This window comes from Catharus ustulatus, chromosome 4, assembly GCF_009819885.2.
Source record: "Catharus ustulatus isolate bCatUst1 chromosome 4, bCatUst1.pri.v2, whole genome shotgun sequence".
Taxonomy (NCBI): domain Eukaryota; kingdom Metazoa; phylum Chordata; class Aves; order Passeriformes; family Turdidae; genus Catharus; species Catharus ustulatus.
In genome coordinates, this window is record NC_046224.1 from 65426351 (window position 1) to 65453978 (window position 27628).

At 43.0% G+C, this 27628-nt stretch overlaps 1 protein-coding gene across 5 annotated transcripts in view; it reads left to right on the forward strand.

Annotated features, from left to right (window-relative positions):
* The window catches only part of PHF21B (PHD finger protein 21B), a 179351-nt gene that overhangs the window by 6886 nt on the left and 144837 nt on the right, over positions 1-27628 (forward strand). The window contains exons 1-3 of one of the 5 annotated variants that reach the window (XM_033058294.1): positions 20931-21084; positions 21584-21616; positions 21902-21967. The exons of 1 other annotated variant lie outside the window; for it this stretch is intronic. In XM_033058294.1, coding sequence (XP_032914185.1) covers positions 21031-21084; positions 21584-21616; positions 21902-21967 — 153 coding nt within the window. In that variant the 5' untranslated portion in view covers positions 20931-21030. Of the gene's footprint in view, positions 1-20930; positions 21085-21454; positions 21617-21901; positions 21968-27628 lie in introns of those variants that run through there. 3 more of the 5 variants (XM_033058289.1, XM_033058290.1, XM_033058292.1) reach the window with 3 other exon arrangements.

The window sequence follows — 27628 nt, forward strand, 5'->3', positions numbered from 1 at the left end:
TTTGTAATTCTCCTGCCTGTTCCAGTGATGCAGAAACCAAAGTAAGATGTCCTTGGTAGGAGATTATGATATTCTGAGGAGAGGGTTTGAGAATTTTTCACTTGTTGCGGGGTCAGTGATGTAGCAGTCTCTGGGGAGTAATCAACTGACAGGAAATGCTCACTCACTCATTTCTGCAGAGAAAATGAATAAGAGAAAGGGTTTGTATATTCCTAGTTTGGTTTTTGGTTTTTTTCCATTTTTATTTTATGTTAATAAGATGACTTGTGCCAGAGAAAATAAACTCTTTCTCCATTCCTAGTCTGTCAATGTGATATAAATACCAGCCAACAATTTAGCATTGTTAATTAATATGTACTTTCCATCACCTTCCTTTTGAAGAGCTCATTTTCTTGAGGAATGTAGCTCTTCATTCAAACATTTCATTTTGCAGCAGGAGAAAGAGACAGAGGCATGGAAGAACTGCTTTAACTGGATTGTGTAACAATGGCTGTGGTAATAATTGTCTGGGAGAATTATATGGAGGTAACAAAAGGACTCACAAAATGAATACATTACAAAGACTCTTTTATAACTGAAAAATACTGATGTCCTTAGAAGAGAGTGAGAGAAGTAGGAGTTGGAGAGGAGTTGTATGATTTTTTAAGAAAATGCTAAGATTACACTTTAAAGCTTGTCTTGGCATAGGGAAGATGTTTTCTCAGGACTGCTGGAGGAAAGCTTACACTCTGTTCCATTGTTTCCTCACCCATATTTCCAGAGGAGATGTTCCTTGTCCCGCCCTAGCAGCAGTGAGAGGCTAGGCTGGTCAGCCTGACCCAGGCTCCGACAATTCTGCTGCCACCAAGTGCTCATCAAGCAGAGCAGCTCTGTGAGCGCATTGGCTGCTGTGCCAGTCTGATTTATCTCTGCACAGACAGCCCATACCCAGTGAATTTCGGCAGTCCAGGCTCGCTGCCAGTAAGTCACCCTTTAGGATACAGTTGTGCAAGCAGGGTAATCCAGGATAGGGTCAATAAGTGGGAGATTAAGAGGAAGGAAGAGGGTGTAACTGGTTATTCTGAGCATCCATTACCATGACAGCTGTCTATTTCTAGATCTATCACATACCCACTTATTTCCAGGGCATGCAGGGGGCTGATCTACTAGGTAAAAGATGGGGGTTTGCCTCTTAAAAAATATGAGAGATTCTTTATTGGACGCACTTGATAAGTGAATTCAACCTTGTTATTTTTCTGTTAGCTCCAAATTATAATCATGGCAAGTCTGTTTTTCATATCACTTATTTCAGCGAAGAGGTTGCACTTCCTGTCACCATTTGGAGAACTGTAGATGTTTGTACTGAACATTGTTCAGAAATTTTAGTTTTTGCCATGAAAATACAGCTGTATCTTGAAGGTGAACTAGAATAATGTATAATGAGGTACTGTAGGTTGCTAATACACATTACACTCAGCAGCACCTTGGCACTTGGAAATATGCAACTTTACATATCTGGATAACAGAAGCAACAAAAAAGAGAACTAAATATCATTCTCAGTGAAATGAGTAATTTCTTACTGTATTTGGTGACTCCCCAGACGACCACCTTTCCATGGCTAGTGTTAATGTTAAGCGCTTCAAAGGCATGGGAATATGGCAGAGGAAAAAATCTGCTTTGAAAAACAATTAATTTTTCTGAGGGGGTAGTGGTCAGCTGGATCAGTTTCTGGCTTGGCCAGACACATAACTGTGAGTGCCACTGCTGTGGGAAAGGTGGTGGTGGGGAACAGGGGATGTGAAGTTCCAGCATCATCTCTGTGGTGGAGGGGGCTCTCTGATGTGAAGTGTCACCATTCCTCATTCATGCAGGTCCAGTACAGAGTGAAATTTTCAGCCTTTTATGCACAACTCTGGATTACCAAACTATCATGGTTTGATGCTGGCCAAACGCCAGGCACCCATGAGAGCTGCTCACTCGCCCTTCCCTGCTACAGCTTGACAAGGGAGACAAAAATTTAATGAAAGGCTTATGAGTTGAGATAAGGACCTGGAGAAAATATTCCAAGGGCAAAACAGGCTAAACTTGAGATATTAAGTGAATTTATAAATAACAAAATCAGAGGAGGACAATGAAAAATAAAATAAGCCCTTAAAACACCTTTTCTTCCCCCAGCCCCTCTCTCATTCCTATCGACAGTGCAGGGAGACAGGGCGTAGGGGTTTTGGTCAGTTCATCACTGGGATTTTCTTGCACTGCTCAGGGAGAGGAGTCCTTCCCATGTGAGACTGTGGAGTCCCTTCCCACAGGAGACAGTTCTCTGTGAACTTCTCCAGCAGCAGTCCTCCCAAAACTGCTGCAGGGTGGGTGTCTCTTCCCGTGGGGTGCAGTCCTCCAAGGACAGGCTGCTCCAGCCTGGAAGCAGAGCCCCTCTCTCTGCTGGGTCTCCCACTGGATCACAGCCTCCTCCAGGCATCCACCCACTCCAATGTGGGCACCTCCTCCACAGGCTGTGGGTGGATCTCTGCATCCCCATGGGCTGTGCATGGATCTCTGCATCCCCATGGATCCCCATGGGCTGTGCATGGATCTCTGCATCCCCATGGATTCCCATGGACTGTGGGTGGATCTCTGCATCCCCATGGATCCCATGGGCTGTGGGTGGATCTCTGCATCCCCATGGATCCCCATGGGCTGTGGGTGGAACTCTGCATCCCCATGGATCCCCACGGGCTGTGGGTGGATCTCTGCATCCCCATGGATCCCCGTGGGCTGTGGGTGGATCTCTGCATCCTTATGGATCCCCATGGGCTGTGGGTGGATCTCTGCATCCCCATGGATCCCCATGGGCTGAGGGGCACAGCTGCTTCACCATGGTCTCACCACAGCCTGCAGAGGAATCTCAGCTCTGGCAACTCCTGCCCCTCCTCTGCACTGACCTTGGTGTCCCCATGTTGTTTCCCTCGCATGTTCTCACCTCCTCCTCTTCTCTATCTGGAGTTAAAACTGCCCCACTATCTTTGTTTTGATTTTCGTTTAAAATCTGTTATCACAGAGGCGTTACCACTATCTCTAACTGGCCCAGCCTTGGCCAGCAGCATGTCCATCTTCAGAGCCATCAGGGATTGGCTCTGCCAGACACGGTGGAAGCTCCCAGCAGCTTCTCACAGAGGCCACCCCTGTGGCCCCCCCTGCTATCAAAAACCAGGCCATGCAGAGCCAACACACAGCCAGCAAGCAGAGCAGTCTGCTGAATGTTAACAAGAAGCTCTGAGTAGAAAGACTGTTCAGGATGTCTCAGGCAGTGTTAAGGATCCTTTAGACTTCAGTTTCCAGAGCCTCTCTTTGATGAAATACTGAAGTCCATTTCCCTATGGAATTTGAGGACCATCCTCTCCCACAATCCCACTCCAACGACTCTCAATTCCTCTTCTGTTTCTGTGCCGCACCATGGATTTCATCCCATAAGGAGATGATTTCCCAGCTGTGTGTTCAGTGCTTCCCCTCACTGCAGTCTATGATTGGAACTGTGTAGTCACTGCCACATCCCTCTACTCCACAGACAGGACCTGGCTTTGGTGTGTGACTGATTGAATCAGAGTCACTGAAGCTGGCTGAGAAAGGTAAGAAAGACTAGGGATCATACATATTATCATAGAATTATTTAGGTTGGAAGAGACCTCTAAGATTAGAGTCTAACACTAATCTTGATGTGACCAATCACCAGTTTGTCAACCAGACCAAAGCACTGAGTGCCACATCCAGTTGTTCCTTGGAAGCCTCCAGGGATGGGAGCTCCATCATGTCCTCTTCCAAAGTCTGACAGCCCTCTCCATGAAGAAATTCCTCCTGATGTCCAACATGAATCTTCCCTGGCAAAACTTGAGGTGTTATTTCTTTTTGCCCTGGAAGCAGAGCCTGAGCCCTATCTAGCTGCACCCTCATGCCCGGGGCTGTAAGGAGAGAAAAGTCCCTCCTGAGCCTCCTTTTTCTCCAGGTTGAGCACCCCTCCAACTCCCTCAGCCACACCTCATATGCCTTACTCTCTAGACTCTTCTCCAGTTTTGTTGCCCTGCAGGCAGGTTAACAACAGGAAAAATGTCTAAGCATGCATTTCAAAGTCCAGCAGTGATTTTTTATAGTGTGTGTGAAATTGAGCAGTCCTAATCCTAATCTCACTTTGAGTATGGGGTTTGTAATTCCTGTAAAAACTAGGCAGTCCTGGAATGGGGGCAGGTGGTCCCACACATCCAGCCTGCTGAATGCTCTTGGGAGCTCTGGGGCACAGAGCTGGTGGGAGTCCTCACGACTCCTTCCAAGCAGCAGAGCCCAGAGCCCAGTGGTGGGGCATGGGCTGCGGGCGGCCTGGAGTGACTGAGGGGCTGAGCTCTTGGTGATGCTTGTTCAGCTGCTATTGAGGGAGCACAGGGCACAGCTGCTTTTCCAGAGATTCCTGTTCACTTCGGCAGATGCACCTTCCTTAACCCTTCCCCTTTCTCCCTGTCCTCCAAACAGATTCCTTCCCCAGGCAAAGCCGGTGTTCCCCAGCCAGTCATTAAATCAGCCGGATGTATCCCCCATCTGATACGGTAATGAGGAGTGCCTGCTGATCAGTCCTTCCACATAGTCTCTGCAGGTTGCTTCTTTGGCTACCAGAAAAAAAAATAAAGAAAAAAAGGAGAGAGAGAGAGAAAAAAAAAAATAAAAGAAAAAGACAAAGAAAAAGAAAAAGAAAAAGAAAAAGAAAAAGAAAAAGAAAAAGAAAAAGAAAAAGAAAAAGAAAAAGAAAAAGAAAAAGAAAAAGAAAAAGAAAAAGAAAAAGAAAGCACCCTCAAACCCAGCAGTGGCTCTACCGCATCCCTTGGTGTTCGTGGCCGCAGTAGAGCCCAAGAAACCACGCCATGGCTGGACAGGATGTGCAGGTCCCGGCAGAGACGTGGAGATGGAGAGGCAAGTGGTGAATGAGATTCCTGTGGACATGGGAGGAGGTGGAGCTTGCTTTTCTCGCTTTCTTTGAGCCGCATGATTCCTGAGTGAGCCCAGGGCTGAGGAGCCGGAGCTGAACTTGGGGGCAATTTGCCGACCTCGGGTGTAGGACAAAGCCCTGTCCTGTTACCCTGTCTCGCAGCACACCAAGGAGAGAAGCTGGAGCATCCCTCCCCTCCCTCCTGCCTCTTCTCTGGCATCCCCCTCTGGCTGGACACGCTGGCTGTCCTTCCTTCTCCTCCTATTCCTCCTTCTCTCACCCCAATAAAATACACAAACCCAGCAGCTATAATGTGATAAAAGACTTGAGGAAAGTCAAAAGCATGTGGGGAAGGAAACAGGTTGGACATGTAAAGAGAATAAGATCTCAAGAGTTTCACCAGTGAGCCATGAAATGAGAAGTAACAGCTGATGTACTGGAGGGAAGGAAGCTCGTCATCAGGAGCTATGGATTAACCTTGGTTAACGTGGCAGGACAAAGGAGAGAGCAAAAGAAAGAGATCCAGCCATCCAGTCTATTGCCTTGTGCTGCAATAACTTGGAAAGAATCACTGAGAAAACTGGCAAACATTAGCAAAGGACTTTGCATGGTTGAGAGCCACTTCCCCTCTCTGTTTAGAATTATGAGCTGAGCAGTTGATTTACTTTACCAAAAAAACCCCCCAAAACCCGCATAGGACCTCCAAGAATTTGCATTTTCTATTCCCACGGTTGCTTGCCCAGGAGGCTGAAAGGAAGAAGCCATTTCACTCCTCTCCCCACCCAGCTAGAATAAAAATACAGAAAAAAAGAGGTAAGGAGTGGCAGTAGAGGTGTAGGAGGTAGTTGTGCGTCAAGGTGTAGATTGAAAATGCTGACACCACTGGAGAAAGATGGAGAAAGAACACCCCTTTATTTTTCATTTAGAAATATTAAAATGAACATGTTAGATGTTGGGAAGAACATTGTGTTGTCCTGGTGAGATGTGTTGAACAATATCAAATCCAAGGAGTGATTTTTCTGGCTCCCATTTCACGACCTCATATATACAAACTTAAAGCAGGGCAGAAGTTTTCCAGCTTGGCAACCCCAGGCTCAGGAGCCACAATTCCCATTGCCCGAGCCCTAGTGCACAGAGGGGGTGACATATCCGCTCTCTGTCCCAGTTCCTCCCACAGCATGTGTGGACAAGGATTTTCCACAATGTTGACCAATGCCCAAGAACAATGAAGCCAAGGGAATTTGTGGGAGCAAGGTCTCCCAAGGGATCCTCCTTCCCCCCCAGCCAAACTCCTTGCCATGATGCCCTTGGAAGTTGCCCTTGGCACAGGTTACCCAGGGAGGGTCTCGCTGCTGTGGCCCCTTCCTGCAGCTCCCGTGCGCCTTTGTTCCATGGCAGTTGTGGCTTGACTACATCTCCCAGCAGGCTGCACAGGGAAGGCGGGGAGAAAGGCTTTCCCACCCTTTTTCCTCTCCTATTGCATTCCTCCTCTGTGAGATGAAAAAAAAATCTCACTTTACTGACACATCATGTGCTTTGAGAAGACAGGAGGTGCAATACTGCAAGTCAGTTAAATCCTGAAGGAGCAAGGATGTAGCCCTGAGCTTTGAAATCTTAATAAATACAGGGAGGAGAGATTTTTTCTTTCATGTGCAGGACCAGTGGTTGCCAATCTCTCCGGATACACAACTTACACAACTGTTTCTCCATCACAAACCAGAGCACATTCATGTCTTGCATAATGTTGTTTGCCACCTTGCAAATATTTCTTTTCTGGCCCCTGTACAGCCTACAGATTGCTTTGCTGATCTTCTGCATCAGATGGCTTCATCCTTCTGGTACTGTATAAATGCAGATCTGAGGTCTATGTAAATATGTATAAACAAAAACCATATTTTGTAACAGATTTATTTTTAGTCCCTATGTTTTTTATGCTAAGGATAAAGAAGTTTGTTTAATTGATGTCATTGGTAAAAAAGTGATTAATGCTAACAGTGGAAGCTGAAACCTTACCAGGGCTTTTAGAATTAGAATTGCTGGTTGCAAGTGGTCTCCCTACCAAACACTATTCTCTTTGTTATTCTTTTGATTTCTGCAAAGCAATGCTTGTTTAAATTAAGAGGTATTGGTCTCAGGTTTCTAAAGAATCCTGACAACAGAGTTTCTCTTCAAGAAGAGCTTGGAAATGATGATTATAATGAACTCTGGGGGCTGTGTGCCAAGCCTCTGCTCCTCAGAGAGATGGTTCCACTTGAACACTGAGTGCTGCCCTGTGTGCATGTGATTGGAAACCACATTTGAATGACTAAAGCAAGCAGAGGAACAGACCTTGCACTCAAACATGCAGGTTTGGGCATATATGTGAGTGTCTAGGTATTTCTGTATGCATGTAGGCATAAATAGCTTTATAAATGCCACATATACACTGTGTAACAATTGTCTGTGTGATAAAAGACAAATGTAATGTCAGTATATAGGATTGAATTTTATTTTAAATTGTAAATTGGATTAACTTCTTGGCTGATTTGGCTAAGCGAATTATTGTTGTTGCACTGCAGACTTCACAATATTTGTCCTTGGTGTCCTAGGATACTTTTAAAGATCTTTACATGTTTAAATTAAAAACATATTCACCTGTGCTGTTGGTAGTATAACCATTCTGGAGAGAGTAGTTTTAAATCTGTGCATTTTGTGTTAATTGTTTTCTTTTCCTGTCTGATTTGTAACGAAGGTAACAGTCCAAGCACTTCCACTCCATTATACCATTGCTTTAATCTCTGAAGTTTGGGATTCAATGTTTCTGAGAATTGCTAAAATCTGTTAACAATCAGTGTTGTTTTCACTGAAATCAAAAATTATATCAAGGTGATAGTTTTGTACCAACTAAGTAGGGCTTAGATGATTGTTACATTTTTATTACACACTGTATAACAGAGTGTTGAGCCAAATCTGTCACTTCAAGCCCCAGTTATAAGAAAGAGGTGGTAAGGAGGCACTAAGGCTGAGATGGGCCTCTCGGAGTCACATTTTTTTCCCAGATCCATTTTGTTCGTAAGAAAGAGTGCCCATTTACTCCCAACAACATTTTGCTACCTCCTTTCTTTCCCAAGCACCTCCTAGTACCTTCTATTGAACAGTGGAGGGCTGGTAGCAAGTTGTATTAATCCTCACCTTTCCACCTGTTTCAGTGAAGAAATTTCTGGTTTGCCTGTTTCCTTTTTGAATTCCAAGCACTGGTGTGCTTTATGTGTGTGTGTCACTTGAGTTTGCTCAGATTTCTGTGGCTGACCAGTCACAGTCTGGTCATCCAAACAAAGCTCTGTCAGGATGTTTGCTGGGATGGTGGCCCTTTATACTCCATTTTTTAATCCATCTGGATGCTGGCATCAAATACACCCCTGCTCTTGGACAGGCTCAAGGGCTTCTTCAGCACTGGGATAGGAACTATGGATTAGAGCCAGATAAAGGATATTTTTCAACATTTGCTAGATGTTGAAGATCTTCCTGCCCACGGCAAGGAGATTGGACTAGGTGACCTTGAAAGATCCCTTCCAACCCAAACAAATCTATGATTCTATAGATAGGCAGATATTTAGTTGCCTTGAATATGAGAATATGATATGAGAATATGCGAAATCTATATTTCTTCTGTGTTGAAGCTGGGCTCAAATATAATTTTTTTTTGCTTAAAACATGTGGCTAGTGAAACATTGCTCTTCTTACCCTGTCCTTATTGAATTTCTCTCTAGTTCTGCAAGCATTTTATTAATATTGCTTGTCATTATAGAGAATCATCACAGAATCCTGGAATGGTTTGGGTTGGAAGGGACCTTAAAGCTTTTCTCATCCCATCCCTGCATGGACAGGGACACCTTCCACTATCCCAGGTTGCTCCAAATCCCATCCAGCCTGACCTTGGTCGCTTCCAGGGATGGGGCAGCCACAGCTTCTCTGGGCAACCTGTGCCAGGGCCTCAGTGGCCTCATAGGGAATATATAAACTAACCCTACTCTCCCTCAGTTTATAAGCTGTTTTTCCTTGTTGCTCCAGGCCCTTCTACATTGTGTGTCTCCATCTTTCTTGTTGGCTGCAGAATCCTGTTTCAAAACTGATGGTATTTCATACTGCAAAACAGATGCCGAGACCAGGAGCGAGATCTCTGGTTGCTATTCTGCTGATGATTACTGTTGGATTCCTGATAGTGTGTTAGGTGTAACATTTGAACCAATAACTGAGGATGTTTTACATCAGGTACATACAAAAATATTGTTAATGGCAAACATGTTTTGTAATTTCCTATGGCATTCGAGCAAAGGAATATGGAATGCTTTTAGCAGAGTCAGTCAGAGTCAGTTGTATTTCAGAGCCCAATACAAAAAAGTAAGAAAAATATTAACCCAAAGCATTGTATCACTGACATCATAACAGATTGACAAAAATTAAGAAATTGAAGGAAAAGATCCATGGGCTCACTTCCAGTCCTGTAGAATCAAGGAAGGGAAAACTTGGATCTCAGTAAAACTTGTTAAATTGTTTAACTTGGTTGCTGCAAAAATAACCTTAATGGGTCTCATCACTGAGGGAAAGTGAGGACAGAAAGTTGCTGGACCAGCCTTTTTAAAAAGATCACATTTATTTTTGTGAGATGTTTTTACAGTATATATTTGCAACTGGGAATTTGAAGGAAAACCTTAAGGAACAGAAGCCAGGTGTACAGGAGACACCTTTCCAAGTCATGTTATTTAGATCTCAGTTATTTTTAATTATTTTTCACTTTTAACTTCTGTAATCATGTATTTCCCCAGCAATGCAAATCAGCCAAGGCTGAGATGAAGAAGTATGAGGACCAGAGGACACAGTAATTCCAACAGCAAACTCAGGATTGCTGAGCCAGGGCACTCAAACAACATGAGTCAGCCTGTTCCTGGCTAGTCATGAGACTGAATAAAAAAACTCATGAGCTGTTCTCAAGGCAAATTTGGGCTTCCTTTTGTTCGTCCCTGGATTCTGGTTTTGTCCTATGCCTGGGCTATGTTTTCAAGTTTTTCCCCATAGATAAAAGGACTAGAAGGGGATTTAAGTCCCAAACTAAGGGCATTTGAAAAGCAACTTGAATGCTAGTCTTGCAAGGATGGGCCAATGTGTAAAAAAAGGTTTTTGCAGAGACATAAAGAGAATAAAACAGGTATCACAGAACACATATTAGGATGAATTGCTTGGCATCCTTACACAACACACCTAGTATTTAACTGGGACAAGGACAGGGAGGCTGATGTTTAGCCCAGAAAAAGACAGGGAAAGCACTTAGGCTGGGAATTTAATGTAGAAAACAGGAAGTATTAGGACATCAGTGGCCTTTTTGGCTAACTTGTATGAGCTGCAGCTTGGAGATTCACATCCATTTTTGGGCTCAAAATCTGTCACTCCATCTGCTTGTTCTGACTGAGGCAGTGTGGCCATGGCTGGGGCACAGGATCTCCCGTGGGAGACAGCACCACACCTGAGAAGTTTCTGTGTTCACCTGGGAAGGAGCACGGGCATGGTGTTTATATACTCAGTGTCCATCTCCCTCCTTTATTTTGACATCTCTGGCAACTTTTGGAAAGTGCTCAGAAGCCTTTTGTTTTGCTATCTTTTGGGATAAAGTTCACAAGTGAAGTGAAAACACTTTAGTGCCTTATTAGAATGCTGGCGGTCAGGAGAGAAACCTCACTCACAAAGAGTGTAATCTATTGTTTCTGATGCCTGTTGTGTTTTGTCTTTGCATATATTTGATTGCACTTATGCTTAGTGCAGAGAGGATTATTTAAGGAACCTCACTATGTTTATTTAAAGAAGAGAAAAAACCCCTGAGAACTCAGAATGTACTTTTTAATACTCTTTGGAGCTGTTCCCCAAGATTATATGTTAAATAAGACACAACCAATAATTGCATTGAACATGGAGTCTTTCTATCATAAGTATTTCATTTCATTTCATTTCATTTCATTTCATTTCATTTCAATATTTCATTTTTTTAACCTCAGTTTTTACAGCTCCTAGCACATTGTCATACTGGGGAGCCTATGTGTATGCTGCTGCAATAGCAGGAGGTAATTAGTGTACCCTGCTCCAGAGAATGAGTGCATGGACTGCATGAACAATATCCTGTTGCTCCACACTTCTCATTTGACTTTCTCAGATCCCTTATTTTGAAGATGATATTCCCACAGCCTCACTCTGTGGTGCTCTGCAATGTTGTTTTCCAATGATATTAACAGGAATGGTATTGATCTGAACATATTCTCAGAGAGATCCTTGGAGCAAAATTTGTTGAATGTGTTATGTATAAATTCGCACAATGTACAAAAGAAATTCAATTCTCTTCTTCAAAGCAGAGTGATAAAAGGATTTTGGGACTGGATCAACCTTGCAAGACAGTGAGGCTGGAAGTGAAGGACAACAGCAGCAACAACAAAATTGAAAAAGGGAATGAAGAGAGAAAAGAAATACAATATCTAGGAGGTTTCTGTAACTGAAACCATATTAAATATCTGTGCTCTACAAATGATATAAATTGATATAGTTTCAAAAAACCATTATTGGGACTCCTCCATGGGAGTTCAATATATTTTCTGCCCTGGGGCTTTGTTCAGCAGAAATGTTAAGCAGGACTTCTGTGTGCGGGAGCGTGCTGAATACAGTGAAATGGGCTGCTTCATTCTTTTCATCTCATTCAGCAGAAATTTAACTGTCCTGTGAAAATATGTCTCAGTACTGCTGGGAACTTTTGCATAGAGCCAAAGAGAGGTGAAGACTTTATTGTAATGTTTGCCTTGCTCCCTGTTGCGTCACTGTCTGTTCATTGCACTACAAAGCCCTGTTGCTTTCTGCCGCAGAAATTAATTTAATATTTTCCTTTGGAGCAAAAATGGCTTAGGGTTAAATCCCGCATGGGAGAACAAAACCTTGATGTGAACAAGGTGTGGGGAAGGGACAGGGAACAGATGTGCATGAACTTTGTGTAAGAGCAAAATGTGGCATCAGGCAGCTGAATCAATTGTGATGAAGCCATGGTGACAGGTGTCATTTCTTCTTCACTTGACCATAAGGAGATGCGACAGAGAACAGAAACTTTGTGGCCTCTGCCAGAGCCAGGCCTGGTCTTTAGAGCAGTAGGACAAACACAGATTTCCTCCATGAGAGATGACTTATTTGGTGAAGATATTAGTGGTACAGGTACCTCTTCCACAACAGTGTGGTTGAATTGTGAATCAGGCTTGGGCTGATAGCTGCTTATTCTTTCCTACATTTCCCTACTAAAAAGTTAAATAAAGTATTTTCCAAACTGTTAAAGAGATTCATATTCATAACTCTTGTTTGAAAGAGGCTTCTAAATCTTCTTGGTGGCTTGGGAAACCTTAGGCCTAGCATGAGACATTTTTCTATTACTGTGACTTTCAGCCAGGTTTGTCTATCAATCTGCCCATGTTTTCCCAGGTGCCATAGGGAGATGAAACTGTTCAGAAAGCTTTCTGTAGAAACAGTTGGCTCATTACCTCCTACCTGAAAAGGGGGTGAAGGCATGCTCTGGAAAGTGATGCTGGAATGGATGGAAGGAAGGAGTCGGATAAGGAGAAAACCTGCTATGAACTTCAATATCCTGTTAAATGCTTCATTAACATGAAATGCCTGGGAATAAGTGATGTTCAGATGAGACAGGATTCTTTTCTCAAAGGAGATGAGCAGCCCAGTTTCAAGGACTCAGTGGGGCTAGAGTGTGAGTGCACAAATTCTGGAAGGGTTGAAGCATTGCAAATCCAAGTGAGTGATTCACTCAGAGGATATGCATTTCTCTTCTGAACCTTTTACACTTTGGCACACTGTTGTGCTCTACTACCTATGTACCCCTGTTCTTATGCTTCTACCCTATGTTAAGAAAAGGAAGAAAAGGAAGGAAGGAAGGAAGGAAGGAAGGAAGGAAGGAAGGAAGGAAGGAAGGAAGGAAGGAAGGAAGGAAGGAAGGAAGGAAGGAAGGAAGGAAGGATAGTGAATTTGTCTATTCTTTGTTTTCATGTATATAACTTAGTACATCTCAAATTGACTTGATTGTCCAGAAAAAACAAAAAGAATTTAGCACCGTTTCCAACATGAGAAATGTCAGAATTTGCTGATCTGATTTAGCAATATTCCTTGAGCATCAAGGTCATCGGACAGATTTTCAGAAGCATTCAGCATTATTATATCTCATTTGAATTTTGCTCCTCACTTCAAAATTAGTGATCTCATGGGTGGTGGTTGCCCTGTAGTGACATCACAGATGTGAATCAGGGCTGGGTTGCACTCTCATGACTTGCTTCAACCCAGGCACAACTCCTGCTTGGAGTAAGGTGATGGAGTTCTCTCTGCACTGACTGTGCAGAAACAGTAGGAGCCTTTTCCAGAAAGATCCATTTTCTTGAACAGCTTTACCCAAATATCCAAGACGATGTGGAGTTTAGCTCCTTTTCCATACAGGCTGCTCTATCATTTGAGGACCATACTAGAATTTGGGTTTACACAGGACTAAACTTGGATATGTCATTTACTTGGATTTAAAAGTGTGTTTAGAGAGATTCAAAACGTTCTTTCAAAACAAAAGGAATTGACTCAGAAGAAAACACTTTTGTTTTAACTCTTCCCAGGGAAAATGAACATAAAAATCCCCTGTAGTGCATCCTGCCTCCAAAAAGCAGCTCATTCACTTTACCAGACATTGTGGAGTAGATGTTATGGGAGCAGAAGCACAAAAAACTAAGTTTGGTATTTAGAATAAAAATGAATTGTGTAGAGAATAGAGGTGACTTTACTTCTTTGCCCCTGCATAAGGTGTGTGTATCTAGTGTTTAGGTATGAGGGGATGAGTCAAAGAACTTCAAAGTAAAAAGAATCCTTCCTACTCACTCTTGACTAGGGTGGAATGTGGTGTGTGTTCCTTTTACCTGAATTTCCATGTTATACTTACTGATGCAGCTGTTTTTCAAAAAAACATCATGGGGGTAGTGCTTCTAGGCTTGCATATGTGTCGAAATGTTTGATATGATCAGATTTTTTTCCTTGCATTAGCATGTCTGCATTTTTCAGAAGTCCTGCAGGTATGACAGCACAGGGAGAGATTTTTCAAGGTCTAAAATGAAAGCAAAAGCCCAGCTGATAGTTTACACTGGCACATAACCCACTGGAAGTTTGTCAAATGCACAAAAAGACTGGTAGCATTTTGCATTTAAAGGGCCAAATCTTCTTGGCAGATGGAATCGGGTATTCTCCACTGAAGTCAGTAAGAGCTGTTGATACATAGAATAGAATTTTGTCCATCTTGAGATTTAGAGTCTGCTTGGAGGGTTCGGTTTTGTAATTCAGACAGAAGGCTGAAATGAGATAGCTGGGAAAAATCAGGGGAAATAGAGAGATGAAAGGACAGGATGAAAGGCAGAACAGAAAAGTTCTCATAACACAGTGAGAGAACAAGGGGATGGTTATAATTAGAGAAATGCACAGAGCTGACAATGGAAAGGAAACCATTTAATTTCAAACAATTTTGGACTTGAGACCACAAGAAGAAGAGCTTCTACTTCGAGAGAAAAGTCAGAATGTTAGCCTGTATAGGCACTTAACACCTCCTGAAATCAAAGAAATTGATTGGGATCCAGTCAGAGGGATAAATGTCTTTACAAAGGTAGTCCCAAGGCCCTCAAACCTTCAGTGTTGAGGAAATCTGTGTTCCAGAACTGGGATGCAGCTGATTTGAGTGAATGTAGAATGACAGAAAAGTCCTGTGAGTCAAATCCTGAATGCCTTGCTAGAACACAGACAAGGGAATTTGCCTTTAATAATGATAGGATAAAGACTACAGAGAAGCCTCAAGATGTTCTGTTATAAATACCAGTTTTGCAGAGACAGGCTGAAGTGAGTCTTTTGACTGCACTCTAAAATCTATATCTGCTTTTACATTATGGCAATATTCTAGAACAGCATCCTGTCTCCTGTTAGATTGGTACTGCAGCTTCTACAATTTTCAGTGCAATCCTTTTCCCATAAAGAAAGACACGATAGTGTGTTTACATCTCTCTAGAGTCTTCAAGTTAAGAAGGATCTTGCGCTCGTCCTGACTGATACTAAGAGTATTTCTGAGAAGTCAGTATGTGTGAATCATTTTGGTGGATGTGGAAGAAGTAAAGCAAGAAGATAAACATGTTCAGAAATGTTCTTTAAAGTGTAGCAGTATCTTAAAGTTCTTTTAAGCTGGTTTACATTTGAAAGATAGTTGCACTTAAGGAAAAGTAGTTTAAAGAATTCCAATTAAGAGGAGATTGACAAAATTCAGCAGGAATTTTTTTCGTGGTTGAAAGGATCAGTTCTCTTTTCCCATGCTGAATTTCCAAAGGAATTGCAATGCAGTCTGCTCATCCTTTTGCCTAGCAATGTGTCATTAATAGCTGGGGTACTCTGGGCTTTCAAGTGCACAATGCAGAAACGATCCAAGGAGAATAAATTCTGCTTCTGTGACCCTGATTTTAATCCAGTAAAGGAGGGGAAAGAACACAATGCCCCTTGCAACTGCATTCAAGACCTACCTTATGTGAAGAATAACTGATTCACAATTCTGGTGAAGGAATTGTGGGAATGTGGACACTCGTGGTAATGACATAGTTAAGATGTCAAAAACTTAGGAAAGAACTTAGAGGACCAGATCTCTAGATGAATGTTTCAGCCTCCTGCATAACTTAGACTTCAGTATTTCATTGTTCTTCATAGCCCTTCCCTCTGATAATCACAGAAAATTAATGAATTTCCTGACTCATTTTGCCTCTACGAAAGGTTTTTCCACCGGAGACAAGAGCTGGCTACTTCTCAGTCTCACTGAGATGACTGACTAGTCTCTAGTCTCCAGACAAACCTTTTGAGAAGAGGAAAAAGTTACTTCCATAAAATATTTCTTGCTCTCTAAAGCATCGTCTCAGTTAAGATGGAGAGATGATCCTAAAGGGGGAAGAAGCATATTGCAGGATGGAGGCATACAGAAAATAAAAACTACATATCTTGGACAGATTGGATAGCCTTAAGCCTCTCAGTGGGGCTTCAAGCTCTGCCCTAGTTTTCTTCTTACCTTGCTGGTTCTGAAGTTTCATTACCCCTGGCTTCCACTTGTAGAAAGAGCCCCTGCTCTTGCAGAGAGGTTGATGGTGGCTTGTACAAAGAAAAGGTTCTATGGTACATTGCTAGTCACTTCAAGGACTTTCCCAGGACAACCTGGATCAAGCAGATATTCTCTTTCTCAGCTCCTCATGATCTTACCTTTCCTTGCCAGTATGGGAAGAGGATTTGAAGTCCATGGAATTTGCAATGTCATTAATCTATTAGTTGCCTTGGTACTTAATTCCTCCATGTCTTTGTAGCATTTTCTGTAGGAAAGTAAGAATATTGCACAATGATATGTGGGAATGTGAATTTCCAAGTTAACTGTAATGAAAGACAGTATTACCAAAAATAATTTAGTAACTTGTTACAAGTGCTATTAATGGTCTTCTATTGATACTGTATGGTGCTTTTTTAGGTAATCACATCAGACAGGTCAATTCATTTCTGCAATAGCTTTTAGCAGATAAATGTTCTGATTTGGAAATGTTTGTCCACATCAGTAACTTTATTATCAAGTACTGTGAAAGTGATACACATGCATTAAACTTTTCATGAGTGGAAGTGCTTGTAAAATTGTTCTCATCCAAACAATGTCATACAGAAACTAAAATACCTTCTGGCAACAAAAAAGCTATGTTTATATTTTCTCCAGCACTGCAGAGTAGTTTTGTTTGTAAAAGTCCCTTTAGAGGTGCTGAATGGTATCTGTCCACCACTCTAGGCGAAAGAAGGGGTGTAGTTTCTTCTGGAGGACCTCTGGAGTCCTACAAGTTCTAAGAGCAAGGGTAATCTTTTCAGGAGACAATGAAAAATGTGTTTAACCACATGACATATGACATTTCATTCAAAATTATCTCTTTTTTTTTGTTTAGCAATGACCATAAATTTCTATGCTTAAGCAAACCCACCCACAACACTACCATCCTACTCACCCCCCAATTCACTTTGCATTTCCCAGCTAAACTGTAGCTGTTCCTTATGCAGAGGAATAGATGGAAGGGAAGTCCACTGAGCTCTTGCAAGCAGGATGATTTTTGCCATCATAATCCTCAAGTAAATTGCATGAAGCTGTTAGACATTTCCTAGGTGACTGCATGTTAGTGCATGTTTTTGTCAGATTAATGCATTTTACACAACTTCCCCAGAAAACAGTATTTGCAGCATAAATAAATGAAAAGCAATGCACTTCATTATGGGTTATAATTTATAATTTATATTTATATTAATATTTGTGACCCATCATAGTAGCATTGAAGATGTGTAAACCAATTTTTGAATAGTGGGCAGGTGAAAGAAATTTCTAAACTTTTTCTGTTGACATCACAGTGCTGTGGGGAGGATGACATGATAATCCTCACCCCTTGCAGTTAATGTCAAATTGTCTACTTCATGAACCTATACACATCTTTGCAGGAAGTCAGGCTTAAAGAATCACTAGTTTTGTTCTGGTCAGGAAGTGACTGTTTTATAATGGTATGAAAAAGGTTCTTTGCTCTACCAATGGAATATGTATTAAAACAAATCAACCAGCATAATGTAAATGTATTAATCACTAACACATAGAGAAATTATACTTTACTAGTGTAATTAGTTTTAGTCGGTGGCTGAGCTCACAGAAGCTTTGCTCTGCTACCAGAGGTTACAAAGATAACCTCAACAATTTACAAAATTACTTGGGAAAGCCCTGCTTTAGTTGTCTATAACACTACAAAATACCTTTGTACAGAACACATGGGAAGTAACATTGCTTCGATATTGAAAGATTTTCATACTTATCAGTATCTGCAGGATTGACTGATTTGTCTTTACAATTATGAGTAGAATTTAGATTTTAAAAGCCCCCCATCCGCTAAGCCATTTTATTGTTTGACAATTAAAAATCCCTTTGATATTTTAAATCTAGACATAAATACACTGTGGAAAACTAACTGACCTAGATATTATCTTGAGAGAAAGAGTGAAACTTCCCGCTTTCACCTGTTCAAGCTGTGTGCCAGCACAAAAAAATGCTGTAAGTGTAACCCATTGCTTTAATAGATCTTACTAATGCAAATAAGGCTCTTCCAAAAAAATTTATTTCATTGTAAGGTTAATAGAAAATTTTTGTTTAGACTTTACTCCTAATTTTGTCAGGCTAAGAATATTTCACCATGAATCTTCAAATTATGTTAGTATAGGAGCTTGTGCTATGCTTGAACAGAATATGTCTGACAAGTTTAATAGAAATTGTGTACATTGTTTTGGAATCACAACACATTATATTTCAAACCAGTTTTAATTATAGCTCATTTAATTATAGTTCATTTAATTAGAGTTGGTTTTGGTATATATAGGTGTCTTTAAATAGTTTTGAGATTAACTTAGTTATAACAATTTGCATCCAAGTATAGCTGCAGCAGAGGGCTGTTTTAAATAGTGACTAATTATTTAGGCTGAGTTTCAGCTTTGTGTTTTAGTACAGATTGAATAAAATATCAGTGTTCAATCAGTGCAGGAGTGGGAGCATAAATACACCCAAGTTCTGGTCCCTAGCACTCCATCAGCTAATTTCTTGCTAAAAGGGGCCCTAAATTTTGACTGTAATCAATAAAATTATCCTGAGCATTGTTTTGGCTTCCAATCCTACTCCAGCCTTGCATCAAGACAACACTAAATGTAACTGCACAGCTCCCATTACTGCATGGAAAGTACTGCAGCTGCATGGTGAAACACTGGCTTCATACACATTCATGCTGTTGGATTGACTCTGTTTTAAAATAGTTGGCAGCTGGCTTGATGCTGCATCAGGTGGGGCCTGTTCATAGGACCTGGAGCCTTGTCACATCTTCATGGAAGAGAAGTGACGTCAAGGTGATGTGTTTTTGTCCACACCTGATCTGGAGCACACCTGCGATGCAGGGTGACCTGGTGACACTTGGGATCCCTTACTAACGACTGCGACCATGACTTGGCTGAACTGGAGCATCCATTTGAGTCAACCCTTTAAAGTATCACTGCTGTTATTTATTACCTAAATAGAGTCAGAGGATCTGCGTAGCCATCCCTCAGCAGCAGGTTCATTTAAGCAGGTCCCATGTCCAAATGTTCCACACTCCCATCCCTTCCCCCCTGAGCTGCTGGAGCCCCGTTTGTGCTCTCCCTCAGCCGCGGATCTGAAAGTATCACATCTGCCAGAAGACTTTACCTCCCCTAGTTACATTTTGCTCTGTGATGTGTCTCAGGTTTGACATCCCACCTTGGGGTGCGAGGACACCAGCAGTGGGGTACAGCAGCTTGTCCTGGTGAGGAGCAGCTGGATGGGATGAGTGAGGAACCACTCAAACTGGATGCCCTGCCCTGTGACCCTCCCAGACCCTGTGACTCTCCAACTCCAGGATCTCTGCCTGAAGCAGGTGACACCACCCGGGATGCTCGGGATGGCCGAGCCCGAGTGGCTGGGGGTTCCCTGGGCTGGCACGGCCCCTCACGGGGTGGAGGAGGCACTGCCGGGACGGAGCGAGCTGCGGCTGCCCCGCCTGCTCCCCCCGTGCGGGCAGGGACGGGGGAGGGCAGAGGAGATCCAGTGGCTGAGAAGGGGAACGTGCGTCCAGTTGGGAGCGCCTTGAGTGGGAGGGGGTCCCTCCCTGACCCCAGAGCAGTCCCCAGTGAACACGTTCGGGGCGGGTAGAAAAGGGAAAGGAAAGGAAGCTGAACCCCCTGTCCCTGCTCACGTCCTTTCCTCTGTCCTATCGCTCTGTCCCTATCCCTGTCCCTATTTCTGTACCGGCCCCTGTCCCCATCTTGATCCCTGTATTTGTCCCTGTCCCTGTCCGTATCCCCAAACCTATCTGTCCCTACTCCCTATCCCTCACTGTATCCCGTGACGCTGTAGCTGTCCCTATCCCTATCTCTGTCCCTGTCTCCTATCCCTCTCCCTCTCAGCTATCCCTATCCTTGCCTCTACTCACTACCCCTCTCTCTCTCCTTCTCCCGATCCCCGATCCCCTATCCCTATCCCTATCCCTATCCCTATCCCTATCCCTATCCCTATCCCTATCCCTATCCCTATCCCTATCCCTATCCCTATCCCTATCCCTATCCCTATCCCTATCCCTATCCCTATCCCTATCCCTATCCCGCCCCTGGCCCCGCCCCTCCCTCCCCACTTTGTTGTGGCGCCGGGGGCAGCAGGAGCCGCTCCGCGCACGCGCGGGGCCGCGAGACACACCCCCCCCCTCCCACCCCCCGCTCCATCCGGGCACCCGCGCGCGCGCCAAAGCCGTGTCACAACTTTCTCCCCCCCCGCGCGGCGGATCCCGGCGCGCGCTCTCTGCCAGGAAATATAGTCCCTGCCCGGCCTGGGCTCCCGGCCCGGCCCCGCTGGAGCGGCCCCGGGGGCCGGCGGGGGGCGGCGGGGCGAGCGCGGGGCGGGGCGGGGGCGGCGGGGCCCCGCGGGGGGGGCGCGCGGGCGGGGGCGCGCGGGGAGGGGCCCCCCCGGTCGGCGGAAAGTGAGTGATGAGTCCGTGTCCCCAGCAAAGAGGCGAAGAACTTGCCGTGCACACCGAGTACTTGTGTCTGCCGGCTGTCCTGCCGCTTCTCCTCAGTATTGTTGTTCTTGGTGCCGCCACCCCTTTTCTTTCTTAATTTTTAAAAACATTTTTCCTGGCTTTCCTTTTTCTTTCTTTATTTATTTTTTTAAGTTACTTTAAAAAATTATTTTCTTCCATTTTTCCGCGGAGGGAGGGGTGGCTGCCTGGCTGGCTGGCGGGTCTGTTGCAAAAAGCGGGAGAGAAAAAAAAAAAAAAACAAAACAAAAAAGCCAAAAAGAAAAAGAAAGGGGGAAAAAAAAAGCCAAACAAAACCAAACCAAAAACCAAACCAAACAAACAAACAAAAAAACTTCACTCGGATCTGAAAGTGGCAGGAAAGTGCCTGGCAAGTTGCAGGGATGGAGCTACACAGCTTGCAGGAGGCGTTAAAAGTGGAAATCCAATGTCACCAGGTAAAAGAATGGAACGCTGAGGCAACCAGCCGTGCTCTGCCTGCGCTCGGGGCTCGCAGGAGCGGTGTTGCATGTTCGGCGAGAGCCTCGGTGCCGCAGCGACCAGGGGAGGGGGCGCGGGGGGGCGCGGCGGGGACCCCCGGCCCCCCGCCGCAATGGCGAGCACTTCCCCAAAGTACTTTAGCGGCTTGTTTGGCTGAGTTTGGTGGGTGTGTGTGTGCCGTGGAGATGCGGAGTCGACGCTGCAGTTGGTGCTGGTGTGAGTGTGTGTGTGCGTGAGTGTGAGAGTGTGTGTGTGTGTGTGTGTTGGAGAGATTAGGACGAGACTTGAATATTTATGAGCTTTGCTTGAAACTGACTCGCAGTGTTTACTTGCCTCTTTGTTCCTTACCCCCCTCCCTCCCCCGTCCACACACATACATACATTTTAAAAAAATCCATTAAACTTGAAACAGTTTCTAATTCCTCCTTTTTTGAGGGTGATTTTTTTTTTTAATAGAAACTAGTTGCACAGATGAAGCAAGATCCACAGGTAAATGCAGATTTTTTTTTTCTTCTCTTCTTCAGTATTTTATCCCTGCCGTAATAAGCGCAGTTGTGCTGGGACAGCAGGATGAGAAACTTTATCAGTAAGAGATCTCATTTCGTAGTCTGCACTGAGCTTTCTTGCTAAGGAGAGTGTTTTGTGTGTGCATGCTTCTGTACGGCTTTGGTGGAATGGTTTTGCCTTTGAACAATTTCTAGCTCGCAAGTTTATTCATTACGGGGGTTAGTTTGCACTTTGCCTTTAATATGCGTCTTGTTGCCGTTTTTGCAGAACGGGGATCTTAAGAAACAAATCCATGAAAGGCAATCAAGAATAGCAGCTCTTAATGAGAAACAAGTAAGGAACAGATCGATTCAGTTGTGTTTGGTTTTTCTTCTTGTTTTTACGATGCACTATCTAAACATCCGAAAAGTGTCTGCGTTAGCTGAAAAATACTGGCGGCAGGGGATATAACATCCATTTTCTTTTGCATAGAGTCAGAAAATGCATGTTTTCATAATGAGGTCGGATTCTCTGATGTCTTGCTGGCGGAAAGAATTGTTTCAGTACTAGTAGTAAAAAGAGAAGCAATAGTTAAAACGTAAGAAAAAAAAAAAGAGGCGTCCATTTTGAGTTGGTCGACATGTTTTAGGAATATGGAAAATTCTGCTGTCTTGGGTTACTTTGAGCACTTCTGTGTAATGTGTAGAACAAGAGTTGGGAAGGAGGAGGCTGGAGCCCTGTTTGGAGCCGTTTCTGGGTTTAATTACAAAACTGATTTTTATTGATCACTTTGTTTCTTTTCTTCTTGGTTTTTTCTTTTCTTTCTTTCTTTTTTTTTTTTTCCTTTTTTTTTTTTTTTCCCCACCCCCCTTGCCTTTCTCTTCCCTTGGTCTGATCTGACGTGTTGGCTTTTGATTCGAGTTCACTTAGGCACTTTCACTTTTTTCTACCCTTTCCAAAAACACGAATAAAAACAGATTAACCTGTTTCAGCTGCCGGGGGGAAGGGGGAGAAAAAAAAACCCCACCAAAACGGAGGACAGAAACAAAACAAACCAGGAACCTTCCTCCCTGCCTCCTCCCCTTCCCGCTCCCCCCGCCCTTCCCAAAGTTTCTCGTCGCTGCTTTTGTGCCGGGTGACCCCCGGGCCGCTGCTGTGCCCGAGAGGAGCCCGGGAGGAAAGTTTGGGAGCGGGGGGCGGCGCGGGCGCTCAGCACCGCGGACAGCGCCACTCGCCTTCCCGCTCGCGTTCCCGATCGCCCAACTCCCCGCGCCCCCCCGGCCTCTCTCCCGGCATTTCCACTGCGGGAAAGGCAGCTGGACAAGCCAGCGGGAGATCTACCGGCCCGAGCCCCGCTCTCCAGCCCGGGGCTGAACTTTCCGGGTCGCCCCCGGGCCCTGTGCTCCCCGCTCCCCGGCCTGGAGCGCGGCCCCTCCGTTCAGCACCGGGGCTGGGGACAGCGCCCGCCAGCCCAAAGCCGCCCCTTCCCTCCCTCTCTGCATCCCTCCCACGAGGGGACAACGAAGGGGGACACGTGTGCTGCTCCCCGTCCCTTTTTGTTTGGTTGTTTGGTTTGTTTCTCGTTTTTTTATTTATTTTTTTTTAGATTTTATTTCTTGATGTGTGTTTTGTTTTGTTTTGCTGAGTTGTGGTTAAAGTTGCAAAGTGCCCGTGTGATGTGTGCCTGCGGGTGATGGCTGCACGCCACCCTTTTTCTCCCAGTTTTATTGTAATGAGAATTGGTCAGCACTCTCAGTTTGGTAGTGGAAGCTTCCATTTTGTGAGGAAGGGGTGTTGGTTCCTCCTAACATGGAGAAAAGTCTGCGGAGTTTGCCGGTGGGGGATGGGGCCCCATTCATGCTGAACATTACCATTTTGATTGCTTTGATGCCATTTTTGGAGGGGGGAGGGGAGAGAATACCCTACTCAGCAGAGCACAAAGATGTTTAATCACTGTGTAGAATCAAATCAGATAGTTTCTTTTTTAAAGCAAATCTGACACTACATGATATGTAAGGGCTGTTAGTCCTTGTTTTGCAGTGTAAAACAGCAAATTGTTGACTCTAATACTACTATATTGGGAAGAACCTTGTTTGTTTTTTTTTTTTTTAGTAAGGTAAAAGCCTTTCCTGCAACAATGCATCTTTATGTGTTGTTTCTTAAATAGCAAAATAGTTTTGCTGTTCTAAGTGGGTATTTGGAACACAGATTTGATCATTTCCCCCTGTATTGTAGCAACTATTTCAAGGCTGTTTAAATTTTTATGATCGTAGTAAATGAGAAGCTATTTATTATATGTCATGTTGGAATTTAGATAAGGCAGAGAGACACATTTGAAAATTCAGTTTGAATGTTCTGATTCAGCTTGGGGAAAATGGTTTTTGCTAAGCTTGAACAGCATATTTATGTGTAATCCAAACTAACTAGTAAACAATCGTTGTATATTTATGACTTGCCATTCTCATAATCTTGTAAATAAACCTATAGACCATGAAGTAATTAAGCATAAAATACTTAAATTCTGCAAACAGAAAACGTGGCCTAGCAAGAAACCTCCTATTTTTTAGGTAAAATCCCAGATTTCTTTTACTGTTTTCAACATCCTGTGTGACAAGAGCTCATAATTAAGAGCCTGGCTGGTGGTGTGGTGTCCTCGTGCTCCAGGCTGCCACCTTCAGAAGTCTACACTGAAATCTTTCTCAGGTCACAAGTGAAATGAGTTTGGAAGTCTTAGCTTGTGACCAAGTCACAAACCCATCATGTAACTTTGCAGACTTGCTATAATTAGCAGTTGCTCCTTAGGTAATGGCTTGTAAATGAACTCTGTGTCCTTGAGGGTATAGGGAAGGAGCAGTGAGGACCCCTGAGACGACAGATGGGCTAATGGTGGAGCTATTTGGTGTTTTCAAGCCCTCACTTTCATGGAAACACCAGTGCAAATTTAAATAAGGCAGTTCAAGTAGGGAGGTTATTTTTACATGTGTATTTATAGTCCTTCCTCCTTTATCCCTCCAAAGATTTGTTTAGGCACAACTAATTCATAATTCAATAATGTATACCTTTGATTGTGCATGCACTGAATACAAAAGATGCTAAAATTGCATTTCAATTTAATTGCACGTGTTAATGATGAAACAGTAAAACAAACCAAAAACCCCATCTACACCTGCTAGAGCATAGCAGGAGTGAGTGTTATCTCTCAGTGCTCCTATTAATCACTTTTCATTGTGGATGACTACAGTGGTATTTGTGGCAATGTGTACTTTTCGTGAAAGTAACAAATGAAGATAAGAAAGAACCGAATGACAAACTCAACTTTTTTAGGGAAATTTATGAAGTAGGCTTTTATGTGCAACTGGATTTAAAGTTGCATCCTAATTAAGGATCCCTGGCTAAAGATCAATGTTTCTTTTTTGTTGGTGGGTTAGAGAAATATAGATTTTAGCACAGTTTTAATATTTTTCAATGTCTTCAAATAAGTACTGTAAATCCATAATTTTCATTACTAGAAAGCAACAGCTTCAATCAGTTCTTAATTTGGCATCCAACTCAGAAAGACAAGTTAGACTTCTGTCACAAGTACATCCTTCAGATGCTGTAGCTTTGATTAATTGTCATCACATTTGGGAGTGGGTTACCTCTTCTTTAACAAGGTATGGTATGTGAAGACTCCATTAATTAGTCCAGTGGTTTTACACCTTCAATCTACAGCACATACAGAGCAGCAGCAACATTTTTATCTAAATTGTCAAGCAACAAGCATTTATATGTAAATAAAAAAACCATCATAAGAGCCAGCATTGACCTTAATAGCACACCAGAGGTGCTCTGCTACATGTGTTTCTTGCTCTTCATGTCTTTAAAGAGTTATTAAGGGTCTTTTAATTCTAGAAAGTTGTCTCTTATTAATTAACAGATGAGGGTAAAAGAATAAACAAATCTTTAACCTCCATTGGAAGTTTGTTTTTATTTGTTCCTCCTTACTGATATGTTAGGTGCAAGCCAGGCCTTTTAACAATGAACAGTAGTGTGGGGTACTATATTTGTGATGATGAACTCTGAATTCAGACAGCCTGTCCTGGAGCACAGTAATAAAAATATGCCTTCCTGAAAGACATTATGCCATTCACTTTTGTGTGCCTCATTTCTTTACCATAATTAATTGTCTATGCAGAAAATCAACATTAGTTTCAGGCAGACTTTTCCAGCCTGTGTTATTGCTGGTTTGGGGTCTTCTTGGGTAGAGAATCTGAAATGAAATCACTGACTGTATTTTGCCTGTGGTGATCACCAGCAAAGTCTGTTTGTGGAAAGTGTTAGACTTCTTAAAATTGAAGTACAGTTCTTGTGCAAGTTGTTGGAGATGGTTTAGCTCAAGATATCTTATTGTGCTGATGTTGTCTCTTTGTTTTGGGAAGTGGGGGAAGTGGATTTTGGGTTTGTCAAAGTTCATGCTGGTCTGTGTCTGCAAATGGCAGCATTGTTTAGATGAGTTAAAGAGTAAATTATTGATATTGCCAGAGCTCAGTATTTCTTATGGCTGGGTTCTTTCAAAATAATTAAGGTAAAATTAGGGTAAAATTCAGTGGAAACTAAGGTAATACCTGAAAGGCATTTCCAGATTGAGTTGAACCTGATGTCAAACTCTGACCCAAGGTATGCACAGCCCTCCCTATTGCTGTGGCAAGAATTGCATCCATGGATGTCAGGGGAGGCAGAATGATGGGCTCCCAGGTGGAGTATTAAACTTTTCTATCACTGCACTGAGTCTATAAACACAAAGACAACAGGTATTAAAGCTTGACTTTGCCATTCTTCTGCATATTGAGGTCCTGCTGACTTTGCTGGGAATCCTGAACAGCTGCAGAATAAAATGAACTGAATGGATCAGACTAGAGATTAGTTCTGGATTGTAATTAAAGCTTCAGTTCCCAGAAAATTCCATTTTTTTTTTTTTTTTTTTTTAATTTTAAATTCAGGTGGCGAGGTATTGCTTGTTTTGCCATCTGTAGAAACAGGAAAAAAACTAGGGAAGGATTTACCTTCACCTCCTTGGAGGAGAAACTTCGGAATGTAGTTTGCATAATGACAATCCTAGCATTCTGTTTGTGCTTTCAGTAACAGCATACTTAGATTCCCGTGTCATATTGGAGAAAAAGGGTAATAAAGGACATTTTCATTGAGGAATGGAAAATGGCTTTCAGCCTACCATTAGGTTGCCCTTATAAAGATTCATGGAATTTGCACATCTGTAACGAAAAACTGTACTAGAGGGGTTAGAACCCCATTTTTTTTGGTAGCTGCTGGACTGGCATGGGAAATGCTATTTCATTCCAGCATTTTTCTTTGACAGTACACTTTTCTCTACTTGTACAGTGTATCACTTGGCAGGGCGAACTGTTGAAAAGAGAATGTTACATTCATTCTAACCATTTAAAAGAGTTCACTTTGATATTTTACCCACTTAAAACACCTGCTGTCAGAACAGTACAATTGATTTCAATTAACTTTGAATTTCTTCAATAAGATGACTCTTATAATAACTCCAGTAATCCCATGATGCCTCATTAGAGGAGCTGGCTATGATGATTATCCCTGTGATTTAGCAATTTTTTCCTTACAATGCCTTTGTCTATTCAGAAAAAGGAATTATGCCAACAATACCTTTGTATTTCATTTCTGCATTTACGCTAATGACATTTGCTACCTGTTACACTTTAAAATATATAATTTATACTTTCAGCAAACAGGTATTTGCTCAGATATACACAATACTTTAGCTGGGAGACTCTTTTAAAGAAACTTTAGTTCTATGTAGGAACTCTGCGTCTTGGAGTTAGAATTTGTTTTAATTTTTGTGTGGATACACTGATAGCTGCTAAGTGGTGCTTTTACAGGAGTCTTTGTCAGGAGCTCTGGTTTGGTGGAACCAAATCTCCACTGGTTCATGCAATGTGTGTGGCTCATCCAGAGCAGTATGTCATGGCAGATGTTTAAACCAGTTCACCTTGTTTC